This window comes from Etheostoma cragini, chromosome 22, assembly GCF_013103735.1.
Source record: "Etheostoma cragini isolate CJK2018 chromosome 22, CSU_Ecrag_1.0, whole genome shotgun sequence".
Classification (NCBI taxonomy): Eukaryota; Metazoa; Chordata; class Actinopteri; order Perciformes; family Percidae; genus Etheostoma; species Etheostoma cragini.
In genome coordinates this window covers 12,133,176-12,145,256 of record NC_048428.1, presented here as the reverse complement: position 1 = coordinate 12,145,256, position 12,081 = coordinate 12,133,176, and the positions used below count along the sequence as shown (strand labels likewise).

General features: G+C 42.2%; 2 protein-coding genes across 2 annotated transcripts in view; one reads left to right on the top strand and one right to left on the bottom strand.

Annotated features, from left to right (window-relative positions):
- The window catches only part of jph1a (junctophilin 1a), a 31,960-nt gene extending 21,966 nt beyond the window's left edge, over positions 1–9,994 (bottom strand). The window contains exons 1-3 of the mRNA XM_034862163.1: positions 9,872–9,994; positions 9,252–9,751; positions 5,592–6,360 (exon numbers count right to left, since the gene is read on the bottom strand). Of these exons, the coding sequence (XP_034718054.1) occupies positions 5,592–6,360; positions 9,252–9,630 (1,148 nt within the window). The 5' untranslated portion in view covers positions 9,631–9,751; positions 9,872–9,994. The remainder of the gene's footprint in view (positions 1–5,591; positions 6,361–9,251; positions 9,752–9,871) is intronic.
- Positions 9,995–11,102: 1,108 nt separating this feature from the next.
- gdap1 (ganglioside induced differentiation associated protein 1) overlaps positions 11,103–12,081 on the top strand; it is a 4,787-nt gene continuing 3,808 nt past the window's right edge. The window contains exon 1 of the mRNA XM_034862561.1: positions 11,103–11,347. Coding sequence (XP_034718452.1) covers positions 11,189–11,347 — 159 coding nt within the window. The 5' untranslated portion in view covers positions 11,103–11,188. The remainder of the gene's footprint in view (positions 11,348–12,081) is intronic.

Sequence of the window (12,081 nt, the reverse complement as noted above, 5' to 3'; positions counted from 1 at the left end):
GATTTGTAACATCTGTTTGTATGACATATGTGTTTTAAATTGTCTAATAGTGTTTTAAAATGTAAATGATTACAAGTAGGGCTGTACAATAATTCAAAGACAAAAAGATTAGAAGTCCAGAGCCATGTTGGAGGCTCTGCGAGGCTGTTCAGTGTTCCTATAAGATACATGCTAACGTCAACATGAATTTCATGGCAATCCACCCAATAGTTGTTAGATATTTCAGTCTGGACCAAATTGGCGGACAGAACGTCAACCTTTATCATCCATAGGGCAAGTACAGCCAGAAATAGGTTTTATGCATAATAACAACAATAATTGTTAATAATTTGGTCTACTGCGTAACAGTGAAACACCATTCATTACTTTAACATAAGATTAGCTGTTTTATTATAGTTGTATGCTTGTGGTTTCATCCACTGACATGATTGCAGGCTGCTAACTCTGACTTTCCATAAAGATAACATGGTGAAGTACAGAATATGATTACAGGCTGTAATTTGATTTCACTGTGGGTCATAACTGCTCAGCCACATTATTTATAGCTCTTTCGTATGTACAAGCTGGCAATGACGCTGGTCATTAATGTTACTGATATAGATAATATGAGGCACATGTGGCCAGTTATTTCTTGTGTGTGTGTGTGCGCATTTGGATGTGTGACCATTTTATTCTGTCAGCAATAAATGTTGTGTTACCTCACACCCTCGCATCGCGATAAATATGAGACATGTCGTGGGTTAAATATACCGTATGATGTGGCTTGCTTTACTCTGACTCGTGATTCAGATGGCTGGCAGTCCTTCCCACAGTTGCAATTACTGTACACTCCATGCCTGGCTGCTACTGTATATTTTGTCACTTCATAAAGGGACAAACTTGACATACTTTTAAAAGGTGTGTGGCGCCACTTCATAACACCTCTACAAGAGGTGGCACCAGCACTAAGATAAAACACATACATGCACAGACACTGAAAAAAATTAACCCGAGTGCTCCTCTGCCCTATTTGGAGCAGGAGAGGTCATCCTCGTTGAGGACAGCCGAGATGGAATCTTACATGATATACTGTGGCTTGGGATTATTTAGTTGAAATACAGCCTGATCTATAACTCCCTCCAAAAAGGGCAGGTGCTGAGTGGCTGAGGTCATCAGGCAGCAGGTGATATACAAACACCCCTGGATCTAAATGCACAGCACTCACACCCCACACACTTTCTCTCTTCTCTTGCCAAATTATTGCAAGAGTATCTCATCCCTTTCATCCAAACACAGTTTCTCCGGTTTTTTAAAATGCTTTACTCTCACTTATGTGGAAAAACGCGCAAACACACACACACAGCCTCACACACACACAAACACACGCGCACACACACACACACATACATACACAGACAGACAGACAGACAGACAGACAGACATTTAGGAGAGATGATAGTGTGAGTGACATGGCAGGATGCTATATCAGTGGTGGGACGGGTATATATTCCTGGCTGGTGCTGATAAGCCTACTGATGCCTTGCCTTATTTAGTCAGTACTCACTGCTGACATGCTAGCTGAGTAGCACACACCGCATGCACTCTCACTGTATGTGTTAGTCTTCAGCTTGTGTGTGTGAGATGTTCCTGTGTGGAGAGAAGTGAGCTCTGATTAAGTAAATGCATATAGATAGCATGTCTGTGAGTGTGTGTGTGAGAGAGAGAGTGATAGAGAGAGAGAGAGGGAGAGGGAGAGAGAGACCACATGAACACACATACAGAGCACATCATGTTTTACAACTATCCTAGTACAGTTGCTAGCTTCCTAGGTTGAGTGCAAACATTGATAAAATATTCTACTTGAGAAAAAGTCCTGGATAACAGTATAATAAGACACTAGTACAGCAATTTCTTCAGTCCTTCAAAATATTCTGTACTTCCACTTAAATCTCAACTGCAACACTGTACAAGTAAACCACACATTAAAACATGAAGTAGACGGTAAAACGGCATTTGAAAAGAACAAATCTCCTCATTTGTGATCCTAAACCTATCAACCAGGTAAGCAAAATTATACTTAGATCGGGTCACCATCAAAATCAGTAAAATGTCATAACCAATGTTCTATCTGTCCCATTTGCAAATGAGAAATTAATGATGATGATGATGGTAAATCATCTATCTTTCCTACTCCGGAGAACATGGATATGGATATGGGATAACTTTTCACTAGAGCCTGCAGAGCAAACAATGCTATCAAATGGATACACCCTGTTGGCCAGCATGCACCAACTGGCTTACAGTGTGTTTGTTTTGGCACTTTTTTAAATCATTCATAGCATTGTAGAGGCAGTGTTCTTAATAAATTTAACCTGAGAAAAAGAAACAGAAAGAAGAAGAAAGAAGCACTGTAAAAAAAGGTCATTTTTATACTACTCACTTAATTTTAAGAAATCTGCTTTTATAAGATAGCATAGTGAGTTTAGGTGTAACAAAGGCCATTACAGTAAATTACAGTTTACATACTCACACACACCTGAGCCACCCGGATACCTAAACTGGTAATCTTTAACAAAACGGCTTTGTTGGAAAAGCACCATGACACAGTAAACTGCTAAATGGCACAGTCACTTATCTCAGTTCACAGGCCTCTGACACACACACACACACACGCACGCACACATGCACACGCATGCACACACGCTATGTGTGTAGAAGTCCATTTTCCATAGATAAGGCTGACAACAGTGAATGGGAGTCACAGACACAGAACTGCACTCCACCTCATCGGACTAGCTCTCTATCGATTGGCTGATCATGTGCATGAGGTCATCAGCTCCATTCCAGAGGCTGATGGGATAGCTCTTCTGTACAGTAATTCAGAGGGGAGGGGTGGGTGTGCCCCCTGTGTGTCGTCCTTTTTAAGTCTGCTCTTTTCATTTCTGTCCACTCCAGACTCCTCAGAAACCTTTTGCTCAGCAAAGTCGCTGAACACCCCCCCCCCCATCTTGTCCAATCACCATTTATCCCCTGGCTCTCTCATTTTAATCCATTTCTACTCTGTCTCTTCCACTCGCTCTGTCTCCCTCCCCTCATCTCCCCTCCCTGTGGATCCACCGGGTACGTTCCACATAGAACTGGATCAATACGAGTGCATCTTTTGCCAGGCACTGTATAATGAGACTTGCATAACCTGCTTACACACAACTGTTACAGTCTGCCATGCTAGCAGTTTATAACACAAATGCAGTCTTAAAAAGAATTAAGTGAAGAGAACAGAAGAGCTTGTTTTGAGATTTCCAGCAGCACATGATGGAGTGGCATGTCCCAGGCAGTAATTTGATCACTTACTATAGCACAGGGGACCTAGTTTGCTGCAATAAACACTTTGTATCAGCTTGAATGCTTTCACTTTTGTTGCTTTAGCGCTATGCACCAGGTCATGATTTTCCTTTGGCTGTAAATTGTTGCTCTGATGCACAGCCAAAGATATGATCAGATGGCTCCTTCCTTCGACACATTATCCATGTTTTTCTTTTTTCCAGTGGGTTTATTGCAACCTCACTGGCCTTTGCTGACAGAGCGACTCACTATAATATGGGTCTTATCTACAGAATAAACAGTATGCAGGAGTTTTAATATTAAGCATGTCAAATCCATCTTATATAATATGTATCTTACATCCTTGAAATCTACAGAATAAAGGATTTATTCTTTATAGGCATACTCTCCTCACTCGGCGAAAAAGAATTATTATATATTAGTAGAATGCCTGGATATTATAATAAAGCCTTCTATTCATAGAGTCTGTTATTACAGATTTTTCTAAAATGGGTGGGTTAAGTCCTGAGTCAAAATACTCTTGATTCATTGTGTCCACAATATTGACCGTGTGGCTTTTTTATTATGTGGTTAAAGAATATCAGCCATGCAATTTGATACTAATATACAGTATAATATTCATGGTGGCCAGAAGAGGAATCCTAAAACACTTTAGTGATCCCATAAAAGTTTGATTATATTCCAGAACAGACACAAACACACACAGACATCTGCATTCACCACGGAGCAGTAGCTCTGTTTATATTATCTGGTTAGAAGACGTGTTCCGCGTGCGCAGTAGATTGCTACGTTACCACTTGTAGTGGAATGGCTGCAAAGGCATGTCCTAGTGGTCACAAAAAAATGCAGGCACATGGACGTCCGCACAGAACAACGCATACATTCTTTGATGACGACATTCATATATCACACCGATCCTAGCTGACCCTCACACATTTGCTCAAGCATAATTTTGACTTAACTCTTACTGTAGTGCAATAGTGTTTTGATTTATGACCAAATACCAAATGTGTTAAGTGCAAATTAGGAAATGCTAACATGCTTACACGCTAAAGCAAAACGGTGAACATGGTAAATAATCCACTTGCTAAACATCGGCATGTTAGCATTGTCACTGTGAACATTTATTAGCATGCTGACGTTAGCATTTAGCTCAAAGCACTGTTGTGTCTAAGTACAGCCTCACAGAACAGCTATGATGGCTGTAAACCCTTAATTACATAAAATATAAAAAAGCAAATATCTGAAGGTGTGAAGGTGTGCCCAGTAGGATAAAAGACCATTTGAAATGATTATTTGATTAAAGTTGAAATTATGGTTAATTATGTTTCTTATTATTTGATTGACTGATTGTTTTTTAACTACCATTGTTTGTGTTTGAATATGTTGTCCATTTGCTTTGTGTTAAGTGTGTGTGTGTGTGTGTGTGTGTGTGTGAGAGAGAGAGAGAGGGAGAGAGAGACAATAAACATGTCTATGCTTTGTGTATTATCATGCTCGCAAATGTATATGCACGAAAGAATAACCATGTGCGATTGCATAGAGACCTCACAGCTTGTAGACATCACAGTCTTCAATCTAATGATTCCCTGATGCTATAAAACCAGAGGATGTCAAAGTGATGCTGCGTGTGCTGAACTGTGTCCCAGTAGGAGGGAGGCTTTAAATGAAAAGGTCACATTTCATCCACCTGTTAAAGAGCAGATGCCACATCAGAGCAATACTTGGCTGGAGGAGCAGATATCGTTATTGGGCACACGAGACACACTTGGCGCAGGGGCAGGTATGGCGTGTGAGTATAATGCTCACACGCATGAACTCACAGGCACACAAATCTTTCTTTCACACACTCGCACACCAACACACACACACACACACACACACACACACACACACACACACACACACACACACACAAGATGCCTGACCCCTCTCCCTGGGAAGGAAAGATATGAGCAGAGAATAGAAACAGAATCTTTTCCAGGGATGATCAGACTGGCTACACAAAAGCCTTGACTGTTGATGATGTATAAAGGTCGGAGCTGTTGTCATCGGACTCCACTTACACAAGACTGAGCCTTCAATCGGACCAGGAGACATTAATCAAACAGATCGCTGCTCTGACTCTTCAATGGTTGCAATAAACTAAGGATCCTGAGGATGTACACCCTGTCTTTCTTGTGTTTACACAGTACACACCCGCATGCACATCCAGAAGCATGAATGAACACACACAAACACAAACACACTCACACGCATAAACACAGTACCTGGAAGCTGCTATTTCCACTTTACTCCTGGCGATGGCTGCAGCCCTCTGGGCTGCTTCCACAGCACGATCCACCTTCTCTTTGGTTTTGGGGTTTTTAAGAGGAATCAACTGCTTCCTTATTCCACGCACCAGAACGTTATTTTTGTACTTCCCTTCTTCTTTGGTGCCATCTGGGAAAACTGTGCACCCGTAACCATGGCGCTTGTTGTTAAGCCATTCTCCCTCGTACTTCATCCCGTTGGATCTCTCTGAAACACCAAATCCATTGCGCTTGTCGTTCTTCCACTCGCCCATGTAGGTCTCGGTCGTGGTGGCATCCACATGGTCCTCTAGAGGTAGGTCCTCATCTGGCAGCTCGCCATCACCGATGGATATAGTAGAGTTGGCATCGCTGGAGCTGATGCGGCTCATGGCAGCATCACTGCGTGCAGAGCTGCGCTTGCTGGAGATTGAGGTCCGAGAGTCAGACTTGCGCAACTGCCGGAGGCTGCCAAAGAGTGAGCCCCGTCGGAACAGGCCCTTCTTCTTGCCAGTGACAACCTCACTGTCTGAGTGGAAGTTAAGGACAAAGCCGCCACGACTGCCTGTTGGAGTGTCTGCAGGGGAGGAGAGGTCCTGGAGCACTGTGCCGTTGCTTTGCTCAGAGCGCAGTGAGGCCAGAGATGTGCGGAGAGGAGAGCGGATAACGGTGGCCATGCCATAGGGAACACTCTGACGCACTCCGTAGCCATGTCGCATCCCGCCCATCCACTGGCCCTGATAGGTACCTGAGGAACCAGCAGACAATAGTCAGTGAATGAGATTAGTCACAACTAATGTATACATCAGATCCTAGTGGTTTCCAAACGTTATTTATCTTAAACCCCCCCCCCCCCAAGGTTGGCAACCACTTCTGAATAGGATGAAAGAATGCAACACAATACTGAAAAAGCCATAGTGTTTGCTTCTCATACAAATGCAAAAATGGCATGGCACTTTGAACATCATTTTGTGTTTTTTACAGACTTTAATATAATAAATAAATAAAATACAGTATTTGCCAGGTAAGTACAGGAAAGAAGAATTTAGTAGGCAAGACGTGGGCAACATGGTGGCCCAATGCTTAGCACTGTGGCCTCACAGCAAGAAGGTTCTGTGTTGAAATCCAGGCCATTCCGGGCCTTTCTGTGTGGAGTTTGCATGTTCTCCACATGTTCCTTAGTGTGTTCCGGTTTCCACCCACCATAAAAAACATGTACTAAGTTCTCCAGTCTTGAACAAGGCCCTGGAGTTGGTCCCTGGGCGCTGTAAATGGCTTCCCACTGCTCCCTTGAGGGATAGGTTAAATGCAGATAATACATTTTGCTATATGTATGTGTATGGGAAAATAAAGTACCTTTATTTTAGTAGAAACTATATTATTTTTATTTATTACATGCTCAGAATGTGTATTAGCACTATTTTGGCTAATTCAATTAGGCCTTACTTATTGAGAAACTCTCTCAATTACCCATCAATTCCAAGAAGAGCATCAGCTGGTATAACAAAGCACAATCCAAAGTTTTCTCACAATGATTGTAACAAGCACAGCTGCTTCTGTGAGTTTGCTTGTGTGTACAGTCCGTTTGTCTCATCAGGCCCACTTCCAAAAAAGGGGCTGCCTTTTATCTGAAGCAATTGAAATACTGTACAAGCTCAGGAAATATGTGCATCATTTCCATAAACTATTTGAGAAAACAATTTAAGGTGCTTCTCCAGATGAGTCCATAAGGGGAGTGTTTGCACCAACACTGATGATAACAACAGATTATGTTTGTCTGAAAAGCTCAACCTATTTTGAGCATGCTTTTAAGTTATACCAGGGTAACATTTACTTCACAGTTACATGATTTATTTTTGGTACTTGGGTTCACAGTTACAATAAGTTTTATCTGTTTCCTCTGCATTTTTCTGGTCATATATTCTCTATATTGGCACTAAATTCTTGAAACAGCGTTAAATATGGGAGCCCAAAGGAGTCTTGCTATATAGGGTGCAGAGTATGTCAGGTAATGAAATGTTTTCTCTCCTTCCCCTCAGGTCTGGGACAGTAAGCATAACTAACTCAATCACAGAGATTTGATTAAGGTACTGATACTGAGGATCATTTGGGATGAATGTGAATCACTCAGCCAGGAGCCTATTTTCAGACGGTCAATAACTCCCCCACTGACAGTAGGCGCATTCACCACCTTCCGCTTGTCTCTAAAGACAGGGAAATGATATGAGTCACATAATGAGAGGAATACTTCATTAATCCCGACTGGTGCTACCGAGGCCAATGAGCATGTTCTGTCCTACTGTAGCTTCTTCAGGGCATCATATTACAATTTGGATCCTAATAAGAAAGACATGTAAAGCTAGCACTCAAATCTCATTGACAAATACAAATAAATAAGCCATAATGGTCAGATTCTAACAGAAAATGATATACCAGCCCAGGCAGGAATTTAGATGGATGAACAGTGTGAGATTAACAGGCTGGCTCTGCGCTGCAGTTCAAATGAGTGACCCTGCAGATCAAGTTATCAGGATGTAGCAGGGTCAGACAGCCAGATGTTCTGTAGATCCTCTAGGATCAGTTGGTGTCCCAAGCCAGCCCTCTGTATCCATGTGAGGCATTTATTCTGCACCATAAGGCTTCCGTTAGTGGAGATGATGCTCACAATTCATCCAACAACTTGGATGTTTTACAACCAGTATCTTATGCCTGTAAAAAGCACGTGTCTGTAGGCCTATCAGGTTTCACCCTTGCTGATCACACAGGTTTCTAGACAATCTGGAAACACACCACTGATTAGTCAGATCAAAGCTCTGAGAGACGCTTGCACTGACCTATCACTTTCAGCCAAAGTCCAAGAATGTGTCTTGTGTATGATATGTGTGAATGCATGGATATATTTGTATACTTTCAAAAATGTGCGGAATTTTGTAGAAAGGAAAAATTGCATCTAATGTGAAAAAAACATTTCACTGTAGTTTTTAAACAAACTGCTATTAAAAGTAACACTTTCTAAAAAAAAAATCAAGTTCATTGTCAGAGGAAACGCTTTAAACTGTGTGTTACGAAACGATAGAAGAGTAGGTGACTGTCAGGCTATAATTGGCTCAAAACAGACTGATTTGCTCTGATTTCTAAACTCCTTCAAGCTGGGGCATGGTGCCACTGAGCTCACTCTCCTCCCACTGTCATATGAGGAGCAACCGGTAGCTGCCAAATGAGATGGTCATTGGAATAAGAGAGAAATCATTATCTTAAACTGTATTCAGCAAGTAAACATTAAAAGGGTGATAAGTCATAGTTTGTTGGGGGGTAAATGATGATGCGCTTGACCACCGGTGCGCAGTGCGCAGTATCAGTTTAAAATCAGATCATATCAGATGTAAATTCATGCGCTGATGTATTTCCATTAGCCTCGCTCATTTTGAATCTGAGCATCTCACACAAACACACACACACACACACGCGCGCACACACACACACACACACACACACACACACACACACACACACACACACACACACACACACACACAAGCGCGCGCTCGCTTGCTTCATAACACATCAGCAGTCACAGCCGTTAAACGAAACGCAGGTTAAACAAACATTGGGCCATATTTATAAGACAGGGTGTCTCACCGCCATCGCCATAGGTTTCGATCCCATATCCATCCTGGAGCCCGTTGCTCCAGGTACCGTCGTATCTAGCAGGTGTGTTGTGGCTTTGCCGGATACCGTACCGACCCTTAAAACCGTGACTCCACTCTCCGCGGTACATCCACTTTCCTTTATTCTCCACACCGAGCCCATGCCGCTTCCCCTGGGACCAGTAGCCCCTGTAGGTATTCCCGCTGGGCCAGGTGTACACTCCTACTATCTCAAAGCCGTGCGACCATGACCCGGCGTACTCGCCCTGGCCCTTGGGTCCGGTGCAGATGCCGTGTCCGTGGGCTTTGCCATCCTCCCACCCCCCGCAGTAAGTGCCACCGTCGTCGAAGTCAAACCTTCCGCCCGTCATTCAGATATAGGCTGGAAATAAAGCAGATCGTGGGCTGCTGCAGACTCAGGCGTCTCCAGGACCGTGGTTGGGGGATCCAGGACCGGTGGTGTAATGCAAGGATGAGCTAACAAGATGATGACTAGAGGAACAAAAAATAGCAGGGTGAGGATAGTAGGCTGGTACTTCCAGACACTGACATGCAGTACAAAAGGTATGGTTAACGGAAAGTGTAAAGGTATGAATGGTGGGCGTCATTTACCAGAGGCGCACGCCGGGTTCTCCGTTGTGTGTTGCTCGTCTCCCCCCTCTCACCCACTGATCACAGAGGGAGAGAGAGAGGCGTCGAGTTCTTGCTGAGGAAAGACACTGGGCCAATCGCAACGTCACGCCGCAGGGACCTCCCACTCTCCTCTCTCTCCCCATCAGTGAAGCACCCCCGAATAAGGCACCTCCATGCCAAACCCCGCTGAAAGACGCGCCTCACTTGACGCAGGTCTGAAGTCCTACATTAGCCTACAATTTCCCATGATACCCACATAAGTATAGTATTTGTCTGTCATTATCAATAGCGAGTTTACGATTATACTTTGTTTCTCTTATCGCCACAGACACAATAATATGTATATGGCCTATTTTGTGAGGCAATAATATAGGCTATGTGAGTGTGGTTGTGTGCCAAGAAATAATAAATAGCTATATATTACAGTTTTAATAAGTTTCAGAGATGATTTTGTTGTTTGTATGGTTTATTTTTTCTAATTTTTCCAGTGTCTTTTCGCTGCTATGTGAGCTAAAAGTGAGTGGGTGCAAAAAGTGTTTTTAATCATGATGGCAAATTCTTCAAAATGACACCATAGGTGTGTAAGAAAAATCTTTAACATTGTATTTGCCACATCAGTCAGTGACATAATTTAGTCCATGAATCAGGTAGGCCATTCTCTCTCTAAAATATACATACAATTAAGGAAATATAGCCCTAGTATCACCTTACGTGACACCAATGGCCTTTAATATTACCACTTTTTGCACCAGTGGTACACCAGGACTGACCAAAAACAGCCTGTGTGCCAATAGTAGTTTACATATTGAATGAATAGATAACAGTGACCTCTGCTGCCCAAAGGCACTTACTGCATATCTGAAATGGAACGAGAGCGTAGTGTTAAACTGGTTGTTAAAAGTGTAGTATTCGCTAAGTCTTGTAGTTTTTATTTCTTACATTGTGAATGTTTTGGCAAACTTACGCTTAAAACATTTTATTGCTCGGTAATAACGCATCTAGGCATATGAAATAACTGTTACTGTAGCTGCTACTACTGGAACTATTTGCAACAACAACGACGACAACAAAAGAAGAAAAGACGAATATGAAGAAAATGTCTTAGACTAACAGTTAATATGTGTAGGCTATCGCAAGAGTAAGTTTACATTTACAGGTCACAGTTTGTTCGCAATTCTATTAAAATAAAGAAGCGGATGAATATACCTCTCCGGGCCAGTAGGGGGTGCGTTATGTGGACTGTGATGTGGTGTGCAGCCCTCACTTGTCTCCTAACGTAGCCTACCAACAGATAAAATGGCGTCCGAAAACAGCCCTGAATTCCAAGATGAGAAAACAGCTTTTATAGAGAAGGAGCCAGATCAAGATGTGCATCAGGAATGTGATACAGTCGCAAAACAAAGTGAATCGAAATTAACGCTTTATCACTGGACGCAGTCTTTGAATTCTCAGAAGGTGAGTCTTCACCGTTCAGCACCACAGTTCAGTGGACAGCTCCTCACCGAGGTTTGACTAGATCTCTATTCTCTAGTCAAACCTTTCTGGTGTTTTGTTTGTCAGGAAGACAGTAGATATTTAGGCATCCTAGTTACCATGTTGACACTGCCATTACTTCTGTTGGTCAAATCTGTCTCTCCTCAAAGAATAACCATGCAGTATTCAGTACACTACTTTATTGCAGAACATATTATCTGTTTAGCATTCTTTCTGTTCACAACTGAAAGAAAATCTGGAAATTAAAAGTGTCGTTAAGGATCAATCATCTATATTATACCTTTGTTTTATTTTCTTATGAACATGTGTCTGTTTGGTTATACTAAATGTGTAGCCTACTATATTTCTTTTAACTTCTAGGAAAAACACATTCAGAAATGAAAGCACTTTAATCATCATCATTCTTAGTCTATGAAAGTGATTCTAAAAACCACATCAAAACAAGATATCTTGTAAATACACTACATTTATGCACTTTGATATATATATATATTTTTGATATTCCTGTCTGTTGTGCTGTCACAGTGATAGCTGTGTCTGTTGTTAAGTGTGTTGAATTGTTAAAATATGTTAAAACGAAAGTTAGTTAAGCTGGCAATGTGTTTGGAATGTAACTTAACCTAGCCCTTTTATCGTGATGAGATTCAATGGGACTACATTTCCTGTTGGCTGTTTGGGGGGGGGGGGGGGGGGGG